We start from the raw sequence: 27,811 nt of genomic DNA, 5'->3' as shown, positions 1-27,811 counted from the left end.
TATTTTTATTTTATGCATATGAGTGTTTTGCCTGCATGTATATCTTTGAACCATCAGAAGCAGTACCCACCTGAGCCCTCTCCCTCCCCTTCCTCCCTCCCTCCCCCTCCTCCTCCCTTCCTTTCTCTCCTTTCCTCCTCCTTTCTTCCTCCTCCTCCCCTTCCTTTTCCATGGGCACCTCATTGCCTGACATGACCAGACTGGGCTAAGAGCCCCCATTCTTTTCTGCTCTCTAGCTCTGGGTCCACGTAGCCCATTTTACCATCAGTTTGTACACTGTCTGAGGAGGACTTGACAGGACCAGGACACATCCGTCCTCAGTTTCCCTCTGATGCTTCTCCTCTCTTCTTCCAGTTCATACTGAATTGGATTGATGAAAGTTTTACCTTTTCAACATTTTAATTTCACTGTCTGGGATGCATGACAGTTGGGCAGTGATGGACAGGACTTTATCGATACAGTGTTGAATCACAGATAAAAGATCTGTTTCTGCTTGGTTGAGATCTTGTTTAGCATCGCAGAGCCATAATTTAAAAGACGATCTATACAAAAAGGAAAAAGCCCAAACAAATAAAATCCATTTCATTTCAATAGGAAGATTTGCTTTCTTCAAAGACTTTATTTTTTCAAAGGAAAAGTAATATTACTTTGAAATAGCATGTCTTGTAGCTTTCAGCAGACAGAAAAATCTCTTTTGTTGTTCGAGCAGGATTTTTTTTTTCTTTTGCTTTCTGGCAAAAACTTGTCAGAAAATCGAGCTTTGATTAAAATAAATTAGTTCAGTTCAGCTCCCTTCCATGAGGCCTGGACATTTGATCCCAGAGTTTTTTAAAATGTTTATTAGCTTTGAATTTATTTTAATTAGCTTCCCCATAATGTTGGCATTTGCTTGGAAGGGACTTTGATGTGTAATACAAAACCATTTATTGCTCCTCTCTGGTCAAAGTGTTTTTGTAGAGGGCATACACTGACAGATCAAATTCTCCAGCCAGTGTAGACCCTTTAAAGGTTTGGCTTATTTTGAATGGACCTAGAAAAGATCCCATGGAGTGAGGTAATCCAGACTCAGAAAGACAAATGTCGAATGACCTCCTTCATCAGAGGCTCTGCCTGAAAATCTTCTGATAGAAGTGTAGTTCCTACCCCTCAGGAAGCAAATTTCTCTTTGCTACACACAGAGACCTTTACAGAAAACCACAGCCAGTCACAATGCAGAGTCTACAAACACTCCTGCGCCTTGGGCTCAGGGATAACTGTGGAAGAGGGAATGGAAAGATCAGAAGAGCCAGAGAACCAGGGAATTTCCTGTGGGATTGTGTCTCCTAGTGATGTCTGAAGCTACGCACATAAAGTCTCACCAGCATGACAGCCCAAACCTGAGCTGACGAAGGACAAAGACAACAGATAATGCTAATGTGAATTAGGGCCCCAAGCCCAGACAAAGAACTACGGGCAGCTAAGGGATGTTGGCGGGGTGTGTGTGTGTGTGTGTCTGTGCCCACGCGTGCACACACACACCAGGAGAGAAATTGTCTTCCCCAGGGCCAAGCAAATCAATTGCTTATCCAATACCAAATAGACAGCCCTATAAACATACATGCAAGTAACATTATCCAGACTTAGCAGGTTGTATTTAGGAAACAAATAAAAATTCATATATATATTCCACTCCCCCCAGGGGTGGGGAGATAGGTAAACAGGTCTCTGAGTTTGAGGCCAGCCTGATTTACATATTGAGTTCCAGGCTAGTCAGGGGCTTGTATAGTATAAGGTTTTGCATCCCCACTTAAAATATTATAAAGATGTCAATATATATTGAGTATTGTGTATCAATATTATATATATTATATCAACATATATATGTTATATATGTTTTTATACACATGTTGAATATATATACATATACATATATATACATATATATACATATATACATATATACATATATACATATATACATATATACATATATACATATATACATATATACATATATACATATATACATATATACATATATACATATATATACATATATACATATATACATATATACATATATACATATATACATATATACATATATACATATATACATATATATACATATATATACATATATATACATATATATACATATATATATATATATATATATATATATATATATATATATATATATCTCACATGCATTCAGTGCCATCAGAGTCCAGAAGAGGTGTCAGATCCCCGGAATTGGAATTACAGATGGTCATGAGCTACCATGTGGGTGCTGGGTACCTAATGGGTCCTCTGCAAGAGCAACCAGTGCTCTTAACAGGGGAACCATCTCTCCAGCCCTGACATAGACCTTGAAAGAGTAAAGATATCAGCATGGTATGGAATAGCATACTTTAATAGCAGTACTGGGGCAGCAGAGGTAGCAGGTCTCTGGGTTCGAGGCCAGCCTGGCTTACATACTGAGTTCCAGGCTAGTCATGGCTTATATAGTAAGATTTTTGTCCCCTCTCAAATATTGTAAAGATACTGATATCTACTGAGTACTAATCATGATACTATCAAGTCTATGGCTTGACTAGAAAATGAAAATGATTCTAGTTTTTCAATATTTTATTGTAAAACTTATTTTTTATTAGCGTGCATCAGTTAAACAGAAAATCGGGTTTCATTATTATAACCCGCACGTGCACGCTCTCGCCCGCGAAAGACGACACGCGCGTCAGGATCCTTCCACAACAATATTTATTTCATCATGAGGAGAGGAGACGGGACGGGACGGGGACGGGGACGGAGACGGGGACAGGCGGGGGTCTGTGGTGCCAGCTTATATAACCCTTAGCTTGTCGTGTTTATACCCGATTGGCTGTTTGCTAGTTTGCTCGTATCCTGCCCTGGTTTGGGCCGTGAGTTTGGCGTCTCTAACCATAGCTTATAGTATGGAACTAACTGCCTGAGAGGATGTGGGCTGTATCCTGAGCGAGCTCGGCAGCTTGTAGTTTTTCTCTCTGCACTTTCCTAGCTGCCAGTTTGCGCGCTCCATCCCCCTCAAACGGAGCCTGAGCTCCAGCATGGCTCATAACACATTATAACATTTTTCACTCATGCATATCATGCACTTTGATTGTGTCACCCCCCATTCTATTTTGCACGCCCACTTCTATTTTTATATTTGTGATGTAATAGAATAGCTTTTTGAGCTGTAATTAACATCTGACAAAAACAGTTCCTCAACTGGGATTCTCTCTTCCCAGCTCTATCACGCTGACAACAAAACTAAGATATCTGTATAAAATGAAAGAGAATGTGCGACATTTATTTTTTCCCAAGGCTGACTTACTTCATTTAATGTGATTATCTCCAGTTGCATCCATGAAAGTAGCGTAATTGTATTTCTCTTTATGGTTGACAACATTGCGATCTCTCTCTCTCTCTCTCTCTCTCTCTCTCTCTCTCTCTCTCTCTCTCTCTCTCTCTCTCTCTGTGTGTGTTTTCCTTGTTGTTGGACACCTGGGATGGGTCCATGTAGCTATGTATCAATGTAACAATTTAACCATGTAACAGTGGACGCAGGAGGGCACGTGTCTGTGATGTGTTGATCTGGAGCTGGAGGAAAACACGCAGGAGTTGGTTGTGGTGCAGCCGAATGGAAGACAGATTTATTACTTCTTGTTTTAATCACTCACTTTTGTGTAACCCACTTTTTTATATATTTGCCTTACAAATTATTGACACTCGCAGCTCCACTTTCTGCTGCAGAGGTCCAGTTCTTCCCTGAGTGAAAATGCTTTGAAGTGGGTTAATCATCAAAGGTATCTTGGCGGATGAATACTTTTAAAGGCGTTTTAGAGCCCAGAGCTTCCTTCTGTACATTCATGGCAAATAGTTGCAGAAACACTGAATTCATTAAAAGGACATTTTTTATACTTGTGTTTCACCAAAGATGTGTGTGTGTGTGTGTGTGTGTGTGTGTGTGAGAGAGAGAGAGAGAGAGAGAGAGAGAGAGAGAGAGAGAATGAATAATATTTTCATGCAGTGTATTCTGATCATGGTTTCTTCTCTCCCAGCCCCTTCCAGGTCCTCCCCACTTATCCCCCTACCAAACTCCACACCCTTCCTTTCTCTCTAGAAAACAAACTGGCAAAAAGCCCCCAAACAAACTCAAATTTTAAAAGCACAAGAAACATGCACACACACACACACACACACACACACACTCAAATACACTCACATACTCACATATACAATCATCAGCCATAATACGCAAGTGAAAGACCAGTAAGACAAAAAATGTCCAGACAAAGCATTATGAGACCAAAAATAAAATAAAATAAAATAAAATAAAATAAAATAAAATAAAATAGTCTACAGAAGTACCATTGAGTTCCCTTTGCCTTGCCCATCTACTGCTGGGCGTGGTGTACGTGTAATTAAGTGTGGTTTTTATACTTGGTAAGACTCCATTGGAGAAAATTAATTTTTCCTTTGTAAGTAGTTGTCAACTGGAGATAAATCCTTTGTTGGGTTGGGGGCTCCTATATTCTTCCCCTTCCAGCCCTGTGGACCCCATCTGGCTTGAACCTGTGCAGGCCCTGTGCATGTGGTTGGTCCTCTGCTGCGTCTAGGGGACACTGCTTCTTTGGTGTCTCCCACGCCCTCTGGCTCCGCTCATCTTCCTCTTCTACACAGCTCCCTGAACCCTGAGGGGAGGAGACTGACGAAGGCATCTCATCTTTTGAGAAATGTTCCTTTCATTAACATTTACGGATCGGGTTGTTTGAGTCCGTGTTTGGTATTTTTGAGTTCGTTGTATATTCTGTATTCTAGACAATACTTTTCTTTTTGGATGAGTATCTGGCAAAGATTTTCTCCCATTCCGTGGGCCGTCACTTTGCTCGATTAAGTGTTTGTTGTGATGAAGCTTTCCAATGTCCTGAAATCACATTTGTTGGTTGTTGGCATTATTTTCTGAGTAACCAGAATCCTATGGAGCAGGTCTGCCTGCATCTTCCAGTACTCTTCCTACATCTTCCTCTAGAAGTTTCAGGGGTTTGGCTCTCATATCCGAATCCATCAGGAGTCCTGTTGCGAATGCCAGTCCTTTACCTGTGCATCCCTCCCGGTGTCTGGCGTGCTTCTCGGAGCTTGTGTCTGCATTCTCCTGTAGATTCTTTGTTGCCATAACTACTCCTAGAGAGATGTAGATGAATGTCTTATTCAATCCTGATAGGGTACCAGAGCAAAGACTACCCCCACAGCTCAGCGTGGTGAACCAATGAATTTATTGGGCTTACAGAGGGCAAGGGAGGAATTACTTGCAGAGTATAAGGGACTGCAAAACAGTTACACCGTCACAAAGTTCCGCCCTAGATGGTCATGAATGGATGCTGCACGGGGAAGGCCCACTTCCGGCTAGCCTTCTACTTCCTGTATTCTGTGCATAATGGCTAGAATTACATGTGAGAACCTCATGACCCTTCCTTCCTTCATGGCTCTCAAGCCAAGAGGATTTCCACCTCTAGGTGGCGACATGGTGAACATGTTATGGCTGCTGGGAAAGGCCAAATGACAACTCTGGTTTGAACCAGGCTTCTGCCGTGCTGTATGCTACACAGTTCTGTTTGAAGGTTTCTTCTCTGCATTATGCTTGCCAGGCTGCAGGCCATAGTTCCAGGGGGGCATTTTGAATTGATGTTCATGGCTGCTCCTGTCAAGCACCCAGAAGAGAAGATTTCCCCTGCTGTCTCCTGCCAGCATAATGCCAGACACCTTTTATCTCATGCCCACTCGTCTTCTGTTCTGTAAAGTATCCATTCTTGAAAGTGTGGTGCAGCTGCAGAGGTGGGTTGCAGAGCTGCTGGATTCATAGTGGAACACTGTCATTCCTACACTCCCTGGCTGGGTACATACTGGGAACTAATTTGAAGTTTGGACTAACGTAAAAACCAGTAATGGGAGAACAAGAGAAATCCTAACACCGGTTCGAATCCCCACCAGACTATATGGTAGGTGCTGAATGTGATTTACAGCATCATACTTTACAAGAAGATACTGTTGTTCTCAGGGTAAGGTGAGGGCCTGGAGTTTGCCCAGTCAATCATTATGGAATTACAGTCTGGCTGACCCCACCTCAAAGCAAGAGGGTTAGAATAGGGGATGACTCGTAGAACATATTTCTGTGAGGCTAATAGTGTGGTTAACACCCTCGCTGTGTTGAATTTTAAGGTGTATCTTGTTCTCACGATTCTAAAATAAGTGCCAACAATTGGTACCCTCTTTCCATTCCTCATCCCATGTCATTTAGCCTTTCCTAGGCCTTAAGTGAGGCCAGTTGTCTGTCTTGATTCCTGTCCAGTTGTCTGTCCTCCGTTCCTCTCCCACTCAGACTGAGAACGTCTCCCAGGGCAGCGGCTGCTGGGCCTCTTCCTCCTGAGTCCTCTGAAGCACACACCCTGATAAGTTAAGGTGCCTTCCTCAGAAAGAAGGGTTTTCTGTTTTACTATATTCTGTATCTCATGCTGTTCTCAGGAAATGTTTGCCGAACTAAATTACTATCACAATACAAAGTGAGGATTGGGGAACGTGGAAACCTGGACACGGAGGTGTGTGTGTAAACAAGCAACTGTTGATACTAATAAAACCTCCACTTGTTTCTAGGTTTCCCTTGTACAGATGTGTCCCACATTATGAAACCTCTTTCTGTTACAAAGCATAACATTGTCATGCTATAACCGATTACGGTAGGATTGTAGAATAGCTGGTGTGATAAAAGCTATTTATCTTGGGCATTATGTAGTTATGAAAATCAGACTTGGGAGTTGGAAGAACAATATCTGAGTTCTTGTCAGCCTATTGCCTATCAGTATGATTTCATGAAGTGACTTGACCTTATCAGTGAAACCCAAAAAGCATCTTAAAAAAAAAAAAAAGATTGATTCGCTAGCATGCAGAATTGGAGCCTGCAAGATTAGTCTATTCATGCCGGGACACATTCTGAGACATTCTTTATCTTGCTATGCACTGAGAATTTTCCTTTTGTTTTGATTCATTTCAACAGACCTCAAGAAAGCCTCCAATTCCAATGCTGCAAAGTCCAGTCTACCAAAGTCTGGGCTTCGTCCTCCTGGCTACTCACGACTCCCAGCAGCCAAGCTGGCGGCCTTTGGCTTTGTGAGGAGCTCCAGTGTCTCTGCGGTGCCCAGCACCCAATCCCTGGACAGCGTGCAGCCGGAGCAGAGCAGGCCGGTCACCCGTGAGTGGGGCAAAGGGGCTGCGGGGATTGGAGGAGATGCCTGTGCCCGGCCAGCAGCTGATGGCAGGCAGAGGATACTTAGGGACCCTGTGTACTGTTTCCTTGATTGGTGAAGAAAAGAACTTGGACCTACTTGAATCTATTATTCTTTTACTGTATCTTAATCATTCGCCAAAGATAAACAGCCTATTTGACACTATCCTTTTTCTCAGTTATGGAGAGCTAGGACTCTTACAGTGGACCCAGGCTCAGTTCCCAGAACCCACACTGGACAGTTTACAAACATCTAGAATTCCAGATTCAGGTGGGCGATCTGATGACCCCTTCTGGCCTCTGTGGGCCACAATAAACACAGGCACATGTGCGCGGGCACACACACACACACACACACAAATAAAATAAATAAATCTTAAAAGAATCATTTTGAGACTATTCTTGAGGCCATTCACGAGAGAGTGTAAGGGTTTCCAATCTTAGACAACTTGATTTGTAAAGATGAGCTAAAACTCACGGAATGACTGAGTTGTGTTTCTTAAGATGAGCATACATCCCTTTAATTATTGAGTAGAATCTGGGTTCTGAGGATGGTTTGAAGTAGAAAATCACCAGTCTCCTTGGAAGGCTAATCAATGAAAACGAGGGTTAATATGAGAGATCCCTGGAATGTGAACTCGACATTGCACTCATGAGTACTATAAAATGCATTTATATACATGGCTCACTTGATTATCCGCACCTGACACGCATCTTCAATAAGATCAGAGTTGGCAAGAGGCGTTATTAATAACTCCTATAGAAACAGCCATCAGCCTGTCTCATGTTCCCCTGGCAAAGAGGGAGTCATTTTTTATTCATGGAGAAAGGAGCCGCCAGTGACCTGGGAGGTCAGGTTCCTGAGAAGCTATTTCTCATCTGAGATTAAACCTTCTTGATGTCTGTGCGCACTCCTCGGATCCGGACACTAATCACCTCCGCCCAGTGATGGGAGCAGAGTATGAACTTGTGTTTCTTTGTTGTTACATTGGTTGGTTACTTGGTCTTGGTTTTAAGGAAAGTTGCCTGTTTACAGTTGTTAATATAAACTATAAGGAGAAGCTTTCATTTATAGTAAAAACAATGCCATCAGAACAGCCGCGTTTTTCTTGGCTGCCCCACTTTGCAAAGATTAGCTCTTGCCCCTTTTGCTGCTTCTGCACCAGTTCAGTCCCCCACCCCACCCCATGCATTTTGATGTGAATCAGCTGCAGGGGTCCTCTCCCTCTTGGGGACCGAAGGGAGAGGTTGATGATGCGCCTGTGCCAAGATTGAAAGCTTCGTAGCCTGTGACAGGACACAGGAGGGTATGGGGCTCCTCTTGAGCTGCTGAGAGGGTAGACCTGGCATCCCGCAGGACTCTTCCAGGCTACTGTGTGCTATTGTGTTCCACCTTTGTGGCGATTGCTCTGTATCCGAATGACAACATTCTGCTTCAGTGTAAAAGAGTGCAAGTAAAAAAGCAAAAAATGTCTGGAGGTGGAGAGGAAAGATTAAAACCGCGATTGGCGAGTTTTTGAAAACCATTAACACTAGAGGACTGAACTGGGAAGGCTTACACGGGAGAGTTTACTGTGCACTTTGCTTCCCTTCGGTGTGTGTTTTAAATTTCTCATAAAAGAGGTTAAAATCTTGCCGTCTCCGTGGCTGGCTGAAATAACAGCTTTATTGAGACGTAATCCACACACCATGTAATTCACTCGTTTAAAGTGTACAACTCAGTGTTTTGTTGGTAGATCTTATAGGGTTGTGTACCTTCACTAAACTTAGGTTTAGAACGTCTCCCTCCAGCCTCCAGCTCCAGACAATCATTAATCTACTTCTCTCTCTCTCTCTCTCTCTCTCTCTCTCTCTCTCTCCTCTCCTCTCTCTCTCTCTCCCTCCCTCTCTCTCTTTCTCCCTTTCTTTCTTAATTGAAAAAGTGTTTTTATACACTATATTCTGAGCATGGTTTTCCCACGCCAGCTCTTCCTAGGTCCTCCTCACTCACTGAACCCCATGCTTTTTCTTCAGAAAACAGGCAAACAAAAACAAACAGAATAAGAAAAGAAAAAATACAATAAAAACACACAGAGATAAACATACACGACCCTCCACACTGCCACAAATTAGAAGTCACAATATAGATGCAAAGACCAATAAGACAAAAACTGCCCAAAGTATTATAATATAAGTGATATAAGACAGTCTACGAAAATAATGTTGAGTCCATTTTGCTTTCTTTACTTCATATCTTCACATTTAATGTTTTCCAGAAAGATCTTAGACACCTTTGATTTTTTTCTAGTTTTCTTAAGTTATAATGTAACAAAAGGTATCCTATCTTTTTTTTTTTTAAGTTTGCTTACTGTTGCTATGATAAAACACCACCAGCAAAAGCAACTTAGGGAAGAGAGGGTTAATTACAAGCTACAGGTCACAGTCCACCAAGAAGAGAGAAGCCAGGATAAGGATTTAAGACAGAAACCTGGAGGCAGGAGCTGAAGCAGAGAACATGGAGGAACACCACTTACTGGCTTGCTCTCCATGGCTTGCTCATTCTGCTTTCTCATAGAGCCCAGGATCACATTTCAGGGGTGGCAGTACCCACAATGGGCTTGGGTCTCTCACATCAATCCATAATTAAGAAAAATGCCCCACAAATATGACCAGAGGCCAATCTGATGGAAGCAATTCCTTAATTAAGATTTCTTTTTTCCAAATGACTCTAGCTTGTGTCAAGGTGACAAAATATCCAACATGAACATATAACATGTTATTTCAGTATATAGCTGTTTATATTTATGAAATGTATATAAAATATGATATAAAATATTTTTATATTTTATAAATAAAACATACATTTTATATATTTCATGTTTGAATATATATGAAAATTATATATGAAACATATATGAAATATATAGTATATATATATTATGAAGTGATTATTGCATCAAGCTAAATGACCTCTGTCATTTTGTGTAGCTCCTCTGTGTACAGATGTTGGGAATGTTTAGGGCTTGATTTCTTAGCACATTTCGAGCACATGGCACAGAATGGTTAGCTTTCCACACCATGTCATTATTAGAGCTCCAGAGTCTGGCTGTCCTGTGCCACTGTTCTGTTTGGTTTTAAGAGCTTCTGCAAGGTAGTGGTGGTGGATATGCACTCTAGAGACGTTAAGATTTACCTGCCACCTCTGCATTTACCAAATCTATGACTTTGGTGTCGTCATAATAAAATGGTATAGGTAATAACTGAATTAGGTTTAAAACCATTGAGAGGGCAAATAGGGTGCATTAACTGAAAGTAATATTCACAGAGTGTTTAGAACACAGCTTTGCACAAGAATAGTTTTTCTTGGGCTCTTTCTATCTGTGGGCCATGTCAATGAAGTTCAGTGTTGACCATTCAAAAGCCCAGGTGGGAAAATGGCCGTGTTGAATTAACAGTATCCAATGGGAAACTGGGGACATGGTCTTCATAGTTTCTGGATGCGGTTATGATAACATTGAAGCCAGAGAGATGATGCTTCCAGTACCAATATTTTATAATCACCTACACATTATAATCAATAACTTCGGAGTGTTAAAGTAAAACTTAGGGGCTAGAGAGATGGCTCAGCTGTTAAAGCACTGGCTGCTCTTCCAGAGAACCCAGTTTGACTCCCAGCACCCATAAGGTAGCTCTGAATTATCTGTATCTCCAGCTCTAGGGGATCCAACACCCTTACCTGCTTCCACTGTTGTCAGGCATACGTGTGTTTCTAAGACATTTAAGAGACTTGAAGTTGATTTTCTTATGTTGGGGTTGTAAGTTTATATATCCTTTTGGTATGTAGAGAAACAAAAGCAAAGGAAATCAAGAGGGCTGTGCCAAGTCTTTATAGTGCGTAAGGAAATACATTCAGTTAGTTTCCCTTTTAAAGAAGTACATTTATAAAAGGTGACCTTAGTCTAATCTGGTGGCATTTAAACCCTCTCCTTAAAATAGAACTGAGAGTTGGAGCTGCCTTTCTGTCTGTGGCTTTTGCTGTCTGACAGGGACGCGTGTGTGTTTGCATTTACAGTATGTAAGGGGCTTCATACAGCTTTGCATGTGGCTGGGGTCTTGTTTCTAGTGTTCTGCTATTCACTTGAGTATCTCAATTCAATTTGGGTGGGAGAAGAAAAGGGGACTGAGAACAAGGTTCCAAATGTGGTTCTAATTTTCCGTGGAAATGCAGAACTCAAACAAGCGTTGCTGATAAGATTCGAGTATCGGGTTCCTTGGAATTCGTAGTCATATAATTTGAAGCATTCTTCCCAAGGAAAAGAAGTGAGTCGTTTTTTCTGGAGTCTTGCTGATGTGTGACTCCCACACATCCCTTTTCTTCCATCATACACATTTACAGAGAAGAACATGAGTTTTTCCACATGTGACTTGCCATCCCTTGTGTGGAAATCTCCTTTCTCTACCATCCTTTTGACAGTCTGGGAAAAATCTGTCAGGAATCACATTCTCTGTCAAAAGCATTTCCAGCTTTGTAAACGTTGTATTTTTATCATTCAAGACACTTCATGAATCAAAGGCACCTTAAGCTACAGAAAGAGCAGTTGAAAGAGAAATACACCACACTTACATACATCACTGAAACCTGGAGGGGCTGATATGTACAAGTCAGGTAGCTTCAGTGGACTTAGATGCTGCTGTCGATTAACCAATCGTTATTAGAGACCTTGTGTCACCGGCCTCTGACACTATTGGGAGATGGAACCCAGAGGGAAGAAGTTGGGTCATTGGGAAAATGTTCTTAGAAGGAGTGTTCTGGCCCTGGCCCTTTAATTCCCCTGATCCCTGTTGCTCTGAGGTAAATAGCTACCCTTACTGCATGTTCCTACCTGCATAGATTCGAACCCCTGAAACTGTGAGCAAAACTCCACCCCTTTTTGTGGGCCCAATATCCACAACCCATTTTCCCAGCTTGAGTTTCAGGTCCTTCGTTGGTGAAGTCATTTGTCCTTTATACAAGTCAACATCCCCTCTCAATGATTCAAAAACACAAAGGTATAATTGAAAAGGGAGAGTCATCTGGGAAGAGGAAATCTGTTGAGAAAAATGTCTTCATCAGATTGGCCTCTAGGCAGGTTGTTGTTGATGATGATGATGATGATGATGATGATGATGATGATGATGATGATGATTGATTGATTGATTGATGTGAGATGGCTCAGTCTACCATGGTTGGTATTATCCCCGGGCAAGGGTCCTGGGTTGTATAAAAAAGCAGAGCAAGCCGTGAGGAACCAGGTAGTACACAGTGTTCTTCCATGGTTCCTGGGTGAGTTTCTGCCCTGACTCCCTTCAGTGGTTGACTGCGGTCAGGACATGTAAGCCAGATAAACCTTCTTTTCAAGTTGCTTTTGGTCATGGTTTATTAGAGCCATAGAAGGCAAAGTAGGCCATGGAGATCTGCTTATTCCATTCCTAGTATGTCGTGCAGATATAACAGAGCATCAGTAGATCAACCAGACCAGGCATTCTAGGGCTGTTACTGAGCCTTTCCTGTGTTAAGGGATGATACAGGAGTGTGGAACTCTATTTACCTTGAAGAACACCGAGGTATAACTGTGAGATGATTTTCTACAGCTCTGCCTCTGTGGCCCTACCATCTCTGCTGTGTGAGGGCTGTGTGGGGGTCACCAAGATACCTACTTATCAGGCAGTTCAATGCCCATAAAGGCAGTGGGAACACATAAGAAAACAACCGAGCCAATTAAGAGGAGTTAGATGTATTTACTATGCATCATGTTTGCCCCCTGGATATAAAGTAAGCATGGGTGTTTCACAGTTTTGGTATAAATGTCTGGCTCTTCCGCCAAAGGACCTACTGAGAACCGAAAGCCCCCATAGAATAGCTAAGACATTGGGACTTTGCTCTTTATGTGGGGGCCCACTAATCTTTGTTTTCATCTCTTTTCCATGGGACAGCATTTCCTTTTTCTGTTGCTTTCTCCCTTGTGTGCTTGCTTTCTCCTCTGTCTGTGGATGTTCTCTGTTCAAAGGATGAGATACTATGTATTTCTCAGTGCAGGGTGCAAGGTTACAATGTGTGGACATGTCTAGCAGCAAGGCATGATGTAACCATAGCATCTCTGCCTGTGGCTCCTGTGGGGACTTTGGGTGATTTATGCCTTGGCCTGGCCAAGGACTCCTGTTCCACTTACTGTAGGTATATACTAATGCGGGCACCACCTACAGCTCAGGTGAGTATGGCCTGGCTATTCTCATTAACCATCAGGGTCCTGTTGCACCTCCGGCACTTTCTCTGCTTTCTCTCTCTGATCTGCTAGTGAATGGGGCAGCAGATATGCAGAGGTCTTCAGTTGTTACTGGATTTTTGATGATTCTAGTTAGGGTGTGGCTCAGCCCTGGGACACACCTTTAATCCCTCTGGCTGAAATACAGATACACCCTTAGTACTCACCTTTAATCCCAAACAGTGAAGGTAAAGTCAGTTTGTTGTAGGAAGCACCCATGTTTGAAAGAGATGTCTGAGTGGCAGAAAAAAAAATGAGTAATCAAGGAAAGATTTGACAGAATAGGATATGCCCAAGTCTCACGAGAACAGAGAGGAAAGGAAAGCTACTGACGGGAGAGACAGACAGTATAAGAAGAAGAGTACGGACCAGGAATACAGTAGAGTTCATGGAGAGCAGTGCAGTAGAGTTGAGAGCGAGAGTAGAGCAGCAGAGGGGGAGGAGGAGGCAGTGTTACCAGGAGAGTTTTACAGAGACAGACTGAAGAGAACAAACTAGACACAGGTGAAGACAGAAAGAGCAAAAAATGAGAAGGAGCCCGAAGATTAGAACAGATTGCTATAGAGTTAGTTTGAGGCCAAGCAGAGCACTTCAGAAACTGAGAGAAAAGCCAGATTGAATCAGTCATCTTGGAGAGGAGTTTGAGCCAGAACAGCTGAGTTGAACCAGCCAGCCAGAGCTCAGAAAGAACAAGAAAGCGTCAGCTTATTCAACAGCAAGTCATAGAGGCTGAAAACCTTGTAAGCCTAGATTAGATTGTATGGAGGCTAGAAACTTCCAGGACTAGGCCTAGCTTAGCAGATGGGGGCAGTACGCCTCTCAGACGACAACTGCAGCAGGAGAATAAGTTACTTTTCTGTTCAGTCACATTCCTGTATGGTAAATATATATTCATACCCACTTACCACAGGCTTTCCCAAAGCTGAGGTGAGGCCTTTGATCTCCCAACCCCCTTTGCCCCTGTCTAAACATGGACATCCTTCTGTATCTACAGGAATTGTATTTAAAGATCCAACTGACCCTACACCAAAAATACTTGGGGAAAAAATGCATTTGCATCAAACACATACTGATTTTTCTGCTCGACATGTCTTAAACATCACTGTAAAACAGCTTTTCCAAGCGCTTGTGTGGCACTGCGCACTGTAAATAATCTAGAGATGACATGTAGATCTGGACAGTGTGTGGGCATTCTGCACAAGCACTGTGCCACTGTGCAGACATCGGTGTACTGTGTCCTGGAGTGAGTCCCCAGCAGAGGAGCAGCTGCCACACAGAACGCTGAGACTTAAATCCGCCTCTCAGCACCGTGTTTTAGAACCCATATGTGGCAGGGAGTTGACAGACCAGACAGCTGCAGGCATGAGCTGCCAACACCCTCTGCTTCTGACCCCTTTGATTAGAATATGGAAACCGGTAACACATCTGGGGCTTTGTCAGTCATGAGGCGTGATTCTAACAGTGGTGATGATGTGGGAGACATCTGTTGCCACCAGAAAGGCTTGCTAATGAAGGCACATGAGCCTGGATAGACCCCGTGACGGTGGATTCCATGGGGTGAACCACCAATTAGTCAGGAAGTCCGGGGCAGCCACTGCTACGCATAGGTGCTTGTTAGCGTGTGTCTAGTGTGGCCCTGAAAGTGTATGGGAAGCAAATAAGACGTGCTTCCCTGCTGGGGTCTGCTTACTTCTCCAGGGCTCTTTAGGGTTTCTTTAGAGCATCCTTTAGGACCCTTGGGCACCCTTCCCAGCCTGGTTCATTTCTTTTGTGTGCCCTTAGCTGTGTGGTTCTTCTGGAAGCCCCTGCTTGCTATCAGAGACAGTGACAGTGTGAGTGTTTGTAACTTTGATCCCATCCAGGTAACCACATTCAGAGGAACAGATTCAAGCAGGACAGGTGAGCAGACTCGCCACCCTCCCCACCTGAGTCTGGGGAGGGCCTGGTGCTGAAGTGACACTCTGGTGGAGCACACCAGGGTGCAAGGCCCTAGATGTGGCTTGGGATTCACTGCAGAAAAATCTGTTTGTGTCCTGACAGCTTGAGCCGAAGGATCAAGTATTTCCCTTGTTGAGGCCCTACAACATAAATTCACATTATATTGCCTTTGAAAAGGCTTGGCTTTGGGAAGCCAAGTTTGGCTGACCCAAACATACATGGGCCTGTCAGTTAGTTGAGATTCCCTGGGAGCAGTCTCTGGAGAACAGAGAGTGGGGATGTCTGTGTGATGAGGATGGGAATATGCTGGACCCTGGGTACAAAGGAGTGAGTGGATGTGCAAAGAACAGCCCACGGAAGGAGCAGAGGGATGGGTACCCACAGTTCACACAGGTGAGGATCAGTTGACATTATCTCATCCAGACCATAAATTATGCTGTAAGGGACTCCTGGAGAATACTCAGTAGGGTGTTGTTACAGTGGTGGTAAGACTCAAGAGACAGTGAGGCAGACTGAACAGTGGCTGAGGGGATCTGGTATCCAGGTTCTGGCCTATTTCCCTACTAAACAATCACAGAAGTCCTGTGGGCAACCAGTGTCCTCTTCACATAGGAAGTAAGGTGGTGGATTCCTGGGTGGCTTTGTAGATCCAAGGTCTCTAGTCCTGTCTACCCCTCTTCCACACGATTCCACAAGCTCCTCCTAATGTCTGGCTGTTGTCTCTACATCTGTTCCATCAGTTGCTGGATGAAGCCTCTCAGACGTCGGTTATACTAAGTATCTATCTGCAAGCATTGCAGAATACCATTAATTGTGTCCGGGCTTGGCTCTTTCTCAAGGCATGGGTCTCAAGCTGGGCCAGTCATTGGTTAGCCATTCTCTCAATCTCTGCTCCATCTTTACCCCTGCACAGCTTGTAGGCAGGACAAATTGTGGGTCTGAGGTTTTTGTGGCTGGGTTGGTGTCCCAGTTTCTCCGTTGGATGTCTTTTCTGGTTACAGGAGGTGGACAGTTCAGGTTCTGTATTCCCCATTACCAGGAGTCTTGGATGGTCTCACCCTCATAGATTCTTGGTAGTTTCCATTGTCCTGAGTTTCTAGCACACCCCAGAGATTCCCTCCGCACTGATTACAGTTATCTCTCCATCTGTTCTCCCTGCACTTGATCGATCCTGCTCCCTTCCCCAGTCCCTACACCACCACGCTCTCTCCTCCACGCCCCAGTGCCCTTCTCAGTGAGATTCAAGTGTCCTCCCTTGGGCCTTCCTTATTATATTAGCTTCTTTGGGACTGTAGATTGCATCACAGTTGCCCTGTACTTTATGGCTGATATCCACTTATAAGTGAGTACATACCACGTTTGTCTTTCTGGGTCTTCTCACTCGGGATGATCTTTTTCTAATTCCATCCATTTGCCTGCAAATTTCATGATGTCTTTATTTTTAACAGCTGACTAGTGTTCCATTGTGTTTCCAGTTTCTGGCTATTATGAATAGTAATAAACATAGTCGAGCAAGTGTCCTTGTGTTACGGTGGAGCATCTTTTGGGTATATGCCCAGGAGTGGTAGAGCTGGGTCTTGAGGTAGAGCTATTCCCAGTTTTCTGAGGAACCACCAAATTGATTTCCGAAGTGGATGTACAAGTTTGCACTCCCACCAGCAGTGGAGGCGTGCTTCCCTTGCTCCACATCCTCACCAGCATGGGCTGTCACTTGAACTTCTGACATTAACCATTCTGATGGGTGTAAGAGAGAATCTCAGGGTCATTTGGATTTGCGTTTCCTTGATGGCTAAGGACACTGAACATTTTTTTAGGTGCTTCTTGGCCATTCAAGATTCCTCTGTTGAAAAATCTCTGTTTAGATCTGTACCCCATTTTTAATTGGGTTACTTGGTTTGTTGATGTCTAGTTTCTTGAGTTTTTTTTAAAATAAAATTTGCATATTAGCCCTCTGTTGAATGTAGGGTTGGAAATGATCTTTTCACATTCTGTAGGATACAGTTTTGTCCTATTGTCAGAGTCCTTTGCCTTACAGAAGCTTTTCAGTTTTATGAGGTCCCATTTATCAATTATTGATCTTAGAGCCTGAGCCACTGGTGTTCTGTTGAGGAACTTGTGTCTTGTAGCAATGCTTTCAAAGCTAGTTTCTACTTTCTCTTCTATCCAATTTAGTGTACCCAGTTTTATGTTGAGGTCTTTGACCCACTTAGATTTGAGTTTTATGTAATAGATATGGGTCTATTTGTATCCCCCTACAAGCAGACATCCAGTTAGTCCAGCAATGTTTGTTGAAGATTTTTTTTCTATTGTGTATTTTTGGTTTCTTTGTCAAAAATCAAGTTTCCATAGGAATTTGTGTTTATGTCTGAGTCCTTGATTCTACTGAGCAACCTGCCTGTTTTTTATGACAAAATCATGTGGTTTTTATTACTACTGCTCTGTAGTACAGCTTGAAATTGGGGGTGGTGATTCCTCCAGAAGTTCTTTTATTGTTCAGAATTGTTTTGGCTATCCTGGTGTTTTTTTTTGTTTTTGTTTTTTTTTGTATTTTCCATATCAAGTTGAGTATTGTTCTTTCAAGGTCTGTAAAGAATTGTGTTGGAATTTTGATGGGGATTGCACTGAATATGTAGACTGCTTTTAGTAAGATGGCCATTTTCACTATGTTAATCTTACCTATGCATGAGCATGGGAGATCTTTCCATCTTCTGATATCTTCCTCAATTTCTTTCTTCAAAGACTTGAAGTTCTTGTCATACAGGTCTTTCACTTGCTTAGTTAGAGTTACAGCAAGATATTTTAGATTATTTACTGCTGTTGTGAAGGGCGTTGTTCCTCTCAGCTCTGTATGAGTCCATTTGTCATTGTATAAAGGAAGCTACTGATTTTCTTTTTTACTTAATTTTGTACATAGCCACTTTGCTGAAGTTGTTTGTCAGCTGCAGAAATTCCCTGGTAGAATTTTTGGGGTCACTTATGTATCTTACCATGCCATCATTGAATAGTGATACTTTGAATTCTTACTTTCCAATTTGTATCCCCTTTATCTCCTTTAGCTGTCTTATTGCTCCAACTAGAACTTCAAGTTCTATATTGAATAGATACGGAGAGGGTGGATGACCTGATTTTAGTGGGATTGATTTAAGTTTCTCTCTGTTTAATTTGATGTTGACTATTGGCTTTCTAGTTATCGCCTTTATTGTGTTTAGGTATGGGCCTCATATTCCTGATCTCTCCAAGAATTTTATCATGAAAGGGTGTTAGATTTTGTCAAAGGCTTTTTCAGCATCTAATGAGATGCTCAGAGATGATCATGGCTTTTTTCTTTAATTTGTTTGTATGGTGTTGGATTTTTATATGTTGAACCATCTCTGCTTCTCTGAGATGAAGCCTACTTGATCATGGTAGATAATGTTTTTTGATGTGTTCTTGGGTTCAGTTTTCAAGTATTTTATTGAGTACTTTTTGCATCAATGTTCATAAGGGAGATTGGTCTGAAATTTTCTTTTTTGGTTAAGACTTTGTGTGGTTTAGGTATCAGGGTGACCTTGACTTCATAGAATGAGTTTGGCAGTGTTCCTTCTGTTTCTACTTTGTGGAATAATTTGAGTATTGGTATTATCTCTTCTTTGAAAGCCTGGTAGAATTCTGCACTAAAACCATCTGGCTCTGGGCTTTTTTGGTTGAAAGACTTAATGACTGCTTTTATTTCCTTAGGGGTTAAGGTCTATTTAAATTATTTACCTGATCTTGAACTAACTTTTGTAAGTGGTATCTATCAAGAAAATCATCTATTTCACTTAGGTTTTCCAATTTTGTAGAATACAAGTTTTTGAAGAAAGACCTGATGATTTTTTGAAATCCTCAGCATCTGTTGTTATGTCTCCCTTTTCATTTCTGAAATTTTGTTAATTTGGATACTGTCTGGCTGGAGAGATGGCTCAGCCGTTAAAGGCTAGGCTCACAACCAAAAATATAAGAGTGGATACTGTCTCTTTGCCTTTTAGTTAGTTTGGATAAAGGTTTGTCCATTTTGTTGATTTTCTAAAAGAAACAACTCTTGGTTTTGTTGATTCTTAGTATTATTCTCTGTGTTTCTAGTTTATTGATTTCAGCCCTGAGTCTGATTACTTTCTACTGTCCACTCCTCTTGGTTGTGTTTGCTTCGTTTTGTTCTAGAGCTTTCAGGTGTGCTCTTAAGTCACTAGTTTGAAAATTCACTAATTTCTTTATAAAGGCAGTTAGTGCTATGAATTTTCCTCTTAGCACTGCTTTTATTGTGTCCCATAAGTTTGGATAATGTTGTGCCTTTATTTTCATTGAATTTCTTTCTTACTTTATTCCTTGACCCAGTGGTCACTGAGTAGGGACTTTTTCAGTTTCCATGGGTTTGTAGGCTTTCTGCTATTTCTGTTGTTGTTGAAGTCTAACTTTAATCCATGGTGGTCTGATAAGATACAAAGGGTTATTTCAATTTTCTTATATATGTTGAGACTTATTTTGTATCCAAGTATATGATCAATTTTGGAGAAGGTTTCATTAGGTACCAAGAAGAAGGTATATTGTTCTGTGTTTGGGTGAAATCTCCTGAAGGTATTGGTTAGATCCATTTGATTTCTGACATCTGAGAGTTCCATTGTTTCTCTGTTTTCTGTCTGGATGATCTGTCCATTGGTGAGAGTTGGGTGTTGACATTTCCCCACTATTAATATGTGAGGTTTGATATGAGATGTAAGCTTCAGTAATATTTCTTTGATGAATGTGGGTACTCTTGGATTTGTGGTATAGCTTTTCAGAATTGAGACATCATCTTGGTGGATTTTTCCTATGATGAGAATGAAGTGTTCTTCCCTATCTCTTTTGATTAATTTTGGTTGAAAGTTTATTAGCTATTAGAATGGCTACTTCAGCTTCTTTCTTGGGTTTGTTTGCTTGGAAAATCTTTTTTTTCCAGCCCTTTACTCTGGGTGATGTCTATCTTTGTTGCTGAGGTTTGTTTCTTGTATGCAGCAAAATGATGGATCCTGTTTTCCCACCCATTATGTTAGACTGTGTCTTTTTATTGTGGAATTGAGTCCATTGATGTTGAGAGAATTTAATGACAAATGCTTCTTGATTCCTGTTATTTTGATGGTGGTGGTAGTTGTGTGTGTGTGTGTGTGTGTGTGTGTGTGTGTGTGTGTGTGTATGTCTGTGTGTGTCTGTGTGCGCGCGCACACCCTTTTGGTTTCACTGGTGTCGAATTATCTATTTCCTGTGTTTTCTTGGGTGTGGTCAACCTCCTTTGAGATTTGCTTCTAGTATATTCTGTAGGCCTGAATTTGTGGATAGATATTGTTTAAATTTGGTTTTGTCATGGAATATCTTGTTTTCTTCCTCTATGGTGATTGAAAGTTTTGCTGGGTATAGAAATCTGGACTGGCATCTGTGTTCTCTTAGAGACTGCAGGACATCTGCCCAGGCCATTCTGGTTTTTAGAGACTCTGTTGAGAAGTCAGATGTAATTATGATAGGTCTGCCTTTATATGTTACTTGACCATTTTCCCTTGAAGCTTTTAATATTCTTTCTTTGTTCTGTACATTTAATGTTCTAATTATTATATGTCAGAAAGATTTTCTTTTCTGGTCAAATCTATTTCTGAAGCTTCTTATATTTTGTAGGCAACTTTTTTTAGGTTAGAGAAATTTTTCTATGATTTTGTTGAAAATATTTTCTGGACTTTTGAGCTAGCAATCTCTTCCTCCTCTTCCTCCTCCTCTTCCTTCCCCTCCTATTATTCTTATGTTTAGCCTCTTCATAGTGACCCAAACTTCCTGGATGCTTTGTGTCAGAACTTTTTTAGATTTTACATGTTCTTTGACCAATCTGTTGATTTCTTGTATCTTCTACAGCTAAGATTCTCTTCTTCCGTCTCTTGTGCTCTGTTGGTGATGTTCGTGTCTATAGTTCTTATTCTCCTCCCTAGGTTTTCATCTCTAAGATTCCCTCAGTTCGTGTTTTCTTTATTGCTTCTATTTGCATTGTCTGGTTTAAACAGTTGTATTCATTTCCTTCACCTGTTTGATTACATTTTCCTGTATTTCTTTAGGGGATTTATTTGTTTCCTCTTTAAAGGCCTCTATGATCTTCTTAAGATTGGATTTAAGGTCATTTTCTTATATTTCAGTTGTGTTAGGATATCCAGGGCTTGCTGTAATAGCATAGTTCAGCTCTTGTGATGCCATATTGCACTGGCTGTTGTTGATTCTGTTCTTTTGCTGGTCTTAAGCCATCTGGGTTTTGCAGTTATTATAAGTTTAAATGCTGATTTCTGAGTTTATTTTTGTTGGCAGAGTATTTTTTGTTTGTTGGTTTACTTTTTGTTTTTCCTGTTTTCTGTTTCCTTTCTACTTTCTGGCATGAGTAGCCTGGGGTTCTGTCAACTAGCAAGTCTTCAGGTCTAATAAAATATCTCTCCTGGGTTTTTCTGTGGCTCGTGTGGCCTCTGGGGTTTTGGCAGCTAACTTTGCCTCTGGGGGTCTCTAGTACCTACCAGAGTGGCCTAGTGTGATCGGAACAGAGAATATTTGCTCCTGTAAACACAGAAACCATAAAGAAAAATATTTTAAAACTTGGAATTTCTTTTAAATTTCTTTAGGCCAAACAAAAATTTAAAAGTGCTAGGGTGGAGTGCAGTAAATTAGAAATCAAATGATAAGGTAGGAACTGTCTGGAACCTTCGCAGACAACAGTCACTGTCCCTGGCATCCTATTACTTTTCTGTTTTGGTGATAAAGTACCCTGACAGAAGAGTGTAACTTTCATTTTTTTAAAAAATTCTTATTTTTAATGATAGTTCTTAAATGCTTTAACCTCCCTTTTAGCCCACCACCCACCAGAGGTAGTGGGAAAAAAAGGATATGGGGGAAGTTGGCCTGTTTAGAAAGGTTCTTTGGAGCAACTCCAGTCTGTGTTGTCTGAAAATCAGCAGTTAAGTTCACAGGTTAGCAGATGCAGCTCAATCCACTCACAAACATTTCACAGACACACCAGCAGTCTAGTTCAGTAGAGTTAGATTAGGAACAGTGATGACATGACCTAGCAGAGACAGCCAGGCCTCAGCCTCGTCTTGAGTCAGCAGGAGGGACCAGGAGGGCCACCAGGAGAAGTTCTTGGCTGTGCCTCTCTCAGGGGAACAAAGATCAGCAAAGATGTGAGACCCGCAAGTGTTGCCCAGCGAGCTGTATTAGCAAGCTAAGCTCTTTCTCTGTCACTCCATTGAGTCCTATTTATACCCTCCAAACATCATGTGTCCTCCATGGGTCTTGCCTCAGCACATGCATTCAATCAGCCCGAGTCTGAGGAGTCCCGACAAATGCAGCTCAACTTCAGAATGTAAGGCGGTCCAATACATGCATGTTGTTAGCAAAGAATCCTTCATCACGTGTCCTTTCATGTGTTTGCTATAGCAGAACATCCTCTCTCCTGTGTCTGCTTCAGTGAAACATTCCTTCATGAGTATGCGTTAGTCTTTCACCTGTGTCCACTTCAGGAAAACATTCCTTCATGTGTTTGCCACCCCCCTAAACACCATCCAACACAATTGAATCTCCAAAAAACCCTTACGTTTCCACTTCAGAAGAGTGTAAGGGAGAAGGGGTTTATTTTGAGTTACAGTTCAAGGATACAACTCTACCATGGCAGAGAAATCTTGGTAGCAGGAACCTGAAGTGGCCAGTCACATTGCATCTGTACTCACCCAAGAAACCCAGAGAGATGAATGCTGGTACCCAGCTCACTTTATTCTTTATATTCTTTTTGAGACCTCAGCCTACAGAATGAAACCGCCCATAGTGGATGAGTCTTTCTGTTTCAAATAACCTAATCTAGATAATTCCTCATAGGCATGCCAGAGGCTTATCTCCTAGGTGATTCTAAATCTTATGAAGTTGATCATATTAATTATCCCGTAAGTTTATAACTCAGAACTCTCTAGAAAAAGAACACTTTAGGATATATATGAGATTTTTTGAAGGTATTGGATGATACAATGATAGGCTGATTAATCCTACCATTTCTGTTCAGTAAGCTGATGCTGTAGCTTGAAGACTTAAGAACTAGAAAGTCATTGAAGATGCTGGTCCAGTTCTGAATGCCTAAGAACTAGGATGGTCAATATCAAGAGAAGGTAAAGCCCTTATTTAAGTTATCAGATGAGAACTAATTAAACCTCCATCTCTTGTTTTCTCAAGGCCATCAGAGGACTGGATGATGTCCATCCACATGGGTCAATTTTCCCGTCTAGAGATCCTGATATTTATTTCCTCTTTAAAAAAAAAAAAAAAACACCTTCCTAGAAATATCTGGGTATTCTCTGACCCAGTCAAATTGATAAAATTAATCATATCCCTTAAGTAAAGAGCTTTTTCAAATCAATAAACATATACACATAATTAAAAGCCAGGCGCATGGTCCTCTTGCAATCCAGGAAAAAGGGAGGCAGAGCCCAGTAGATCTCCAGGACTTGCTGTCCAGCTTACAGTCTATCCAGTGAGCTCCAGACCAGTGAGAGACCCTGCCTCAAAAAGCAACATGGGTTTCTAAGGAATGATACCTGGAGTTCACCTTTGTTCTACACACACCTGTGTGTGTGCACACACCAACTAAAGAAAGCACATTTGGTAGACATAAATGGGCAAAGGAGATAAATGGACATTTGTGGCAAAAGTGAAGGCCATGCCCAACAAACTTATGGCTTTTTTTTTAAACCACCGCCATTGATGTGATAAATCATATTTGCCTGTGTTAGTTACCAAACTGACAGAAATGGAAGAGGATGGTAGTCGTGGAGTGTTGGTGACAGCACAGGAACCTATGTTGTCTCATAGGCACAGGCCAGATTCACAAACTGGTGCAGTGTTTAAGTAAGAGCCTTCAGTAAATGGAAACCCTTAATACCACAAATATCCCTTTTCCAAGAATTTTCATACAGTATGTCTTCTTTCAAAAGATATGTGTGTATACATATATATACATATATACACACATATATATGTATGTGTGTGTGTATACCATGAAGTCTTTGTACATGGTCAATGGGTGCATAATTTTCATAAATGTTTATGATTATTTACATAGGGTGACTGTGAGTTTGAGGCCAGCTTGGTCTATATAACTGACTATATGTAATTATAATCCTTTTCTTTACTGTTAATGTATTTATGAGAGCCTTTAAGAAGTGTTCACTTGAATTTTCGAAGCGTAGACACTGAAGTGGGAAATCCAAAGATGGAAATATGTCACTTCTTCCTTAAAAAGCAAAGAATCAAAAGGAAAGCTAATTAACTCACAGTTCCAGTTCCGAGGAACCCAAGAAGGGCTTCAGTCTCCCTGTGAAGTGAAGGTACCCTGATCCCCTGGGGGCCTCGTAGGTGGTCCATTTCCTTCTATCCTCCAGTTCGGATCATACTGGCCACGGAGATCAAAGTGAGGCAGAAATAATCTCAACAGCGTCTCGACAGAATTGAGAGATGAGAGAAGGCTGCGTAAATCATCCCCAAAGCAGGAACACGTGTGTTCAGAAGAGCCTTCACCAAAAGCCACCTTTGTAAGTCATGTCACAGGAAATTGACAATGCACAGGCAGGACATCAGGGCATTTCTCCCAGTTTTTGTTTCTGACAAGCATAAAAAAAAATGTACTATTTGTGATTTTTATCAAGGGGACAGTGGCAAAATTTAATACAATTTAAAAGGCGTGCCACCTTTTACTGAGCATGCTTTTTCCTGAGGTATTTATTCTGTGCCTGTAACTCATGTCCACACCATTAACAATTGTTCAGAGATATTCACTGCAGACTAATGGAATATCCAAATGATCCACGATGCTGCTAAATAACAATTATGAAAAAAAAAAAAAAAGTCCCTTGCGAGGGATGTAAGACATGCTTTCAAAAGCAAGCTCCACTGTACTGCTCTTCCTTTGTTATCACGTGTGTTAAAACAGATGCAGAGAAAGTCGGTCTGCGCTTGCTAGCATCTGCCTCGTTATCTCTGCAGGTGCACACAGCAGCTGGCAGCAGGATGGCTTGGGATGGGAGTGTGAGATGCTTGCCCTGTGTACAGTTTCTTTAGCCAAAGTGGACACTGCATTTTCAAAATCAATGCAAAAGCAAATCTGTATTTCTTTTTCCTTTTTGAGTCCCGTTGTATGTTAAAGCCAGGTGAGAATTGGCCTGTCAGGTGGCAGGGACCTTCTAACCTTGTTCCCCGAGACTCTCAGTCATATTCTTCCCCTGGATCTACTTAAGCTGCAGCCTGAATCAAAACAGGTATTCATTAAGGCTTCAAAGAGCCTGGCCCATTCAAAATGTTACCATCTTCCTATATTCCTTGAGGATGTTATTTCAGGGATCATAAAATGCCCTGTAATTTATATTCTTTTTAAGAGATAACACAGGTGTTTTATTTGCCACCCATAAGAAATAACTGACTAAGGAAACTAACACAGTATGGACTTGATAGACACTATCAGGCATGGATTTCTGAAAACGTCTTTTGAGATGACTCTCAAATTTAAAAACAAAAACAAAACCTGTCCCAAAAAAATGTGGATATCTGAGTAGTTTTACTTGCCACTGGATGTTTGAGTGCCAAGATAAAGATGGATATAGAAAGCAGAAGTCCAGCCGGAAAGAGATTATGTTTATTTGGTTAAAGACGACTTCATGGGGCTGGAGAGATGACTCTGCAGGTAAAACATTTGAGGATCAGAGTTCAGATCCCCAGAACTATGGAAAAGCCAGGCAGGCATCACAGCCTACTGTAATCTCAACGCGAGAGGTGAAGATGGTACCATGAGGAAGCTGGCTATGCAGCCAGAATAGTGAGCTCTGGATTTAGTGAGAAACACTGCCTTTATGTCTAAGGTAGAGGGCAATAGAGGGAAACATGACTTCAACCTGGGGCCTATACACTAATGAGCCCACATTCACACATGTGTACACACATGTGTGAACACACACACAAAAGAGCAACACCTACAAAAGACTTTATTCTATCAAATTAATCATATGTAAAGAATTGAAAGTACACTCAGCCCTTTATACCCAAGAATTCTACACAGATTCAGCTATCCATATGTCAAAGATTCTTGGAAAAACAATGTCTTGGGAAAAAAAAAAAAACATGAACAGATTCCCCTTATCATCATCATCCCAGAGATACTAACCTAAAACATCCACAGACACAGCACTTACAGGGCGTCGGGCTTGTACATTATCCACAGACAAGGGTAGGATGCACATGTTCTGTGCAAAAACCATGCCAGTGTGTGGGAGACCCGACCAAGCATCGATCTGGCATCTTGGGAGTCTTAGAGTCAATCTTTGTGGATACCAAGGATAGACTGTTGATTAACTTTATGCAAGTAATGCTATCTAGATATGAAAAAACTAAAATAAATATAGTAGTGAAGTTAGTGCTGTACAAGTGCATTTCAGTCAAACGCTGGGTGTGGAAGGAGCACGGGGCTTAGACACAAATTTAAGTCTCATTTTCCAAGTCTCGAGCTCCACCGTGTTTTGAGAATAAAGGCATGTGATTGAGCCTCCTTCTAGGCCAGAAGATACAAAAGGCAGCACAAATGGGAGTATGTGTTAAACATCTAGATCCTGCAAAACTCAGTTATCGTTGGTGATGCCACAGGCAGCCCTGCATCGAGCCCGGCTCTCTTGAGGGGGAGCTAGGTTTGCAGGAGAGCGGCTGCCACATTATGGAATGGGTAGAGGACTACCGCCTTTGTGTATTGCAGAATGGAGGTCTTGAGCTGATGGAGATCACGTGAATTTCTACTGGGGATTAATAAAGGAGTTTGTCTTTATCATCCTAGAACCCATGGCCATCTCACCAGGCAAATCTAAAATATGCATAATAATGTTCACCAGACCCTGTATGGGAGGCACTCTGGGAAGAGCTGGGCTGCCCTCATTCCCTCCCCCTCAGGGGCCTCTGTTAAAACAGAGCTGTCTAGAACTGGCTGCATGGATTAACCCCATAAGTTACTTCCTAGTCTCCCAAGGAGAGGAAGGGATGATTGCGTTAGGAGCAGGCCCCCAAACAGAATTGTTTGGTATCTTTCAGGGCCTTGAGTAGGAGTTGAAATTTCTACCCACTGAGCGGTCAGAAATTGAAGAAAGGAACAAAACTTGACCAAAACAAACTTATACCCCTCTCTGAGGGTTCTTGTCTTCCTCCTTTAAACTGTGTCAAAGGGCTCTATCAGGGAGGAATGGGTTATTTTTTTTATAGCTAGTCTGGGACTAGAGATGGC

The 27,811-nt window shown here is 41.7% G+C and overlaps 1 protein-coding gene across 2 annotated transcripts in view; it reads left to right on the top strand.

Annotated features, from left to right (window-relative positions):
• Positions 1 to 27,811, top strand: part of Mtus2 (microtubule associated scaffold protein 2) — a 352,203-nt gene that overhangs the window by 150,564 nt on the left and 173,828 nt on the right. For both annotated transcript variants that reach the window (XM_076923897.1, XM_076923898.1), the window contains exon 4: positions 7,055 to 7,249. In XM_076923897.1, the coding sequence (XP_076780012.1) occupies positions 7,055 to 7,249 (195 nt within the window). The remainder of the gene's footprint in view (positions 1 to 7,054; positions 7,250 to 27,811) is intronic.

The sequence above is a fragment of the Arvicanthis niloticus genome, chromosome 24 (assembly GCF_011762505.2).
Source record: "Arvicanthis niloticus isolate mArvNil1 chromosome 24, mArvNil1.pat.X, whole genome shotgun sequence".
Classification (NCBI taxonomy): Eukaryota; Metazoa; Chordata; class Mammalia; order Rodentia; family Muridae; genus Arvicanthis; species Arvicanthis niloticus.
This window is presented reverse-complemented; position numbering and strand designations above follow the sequence as displayed.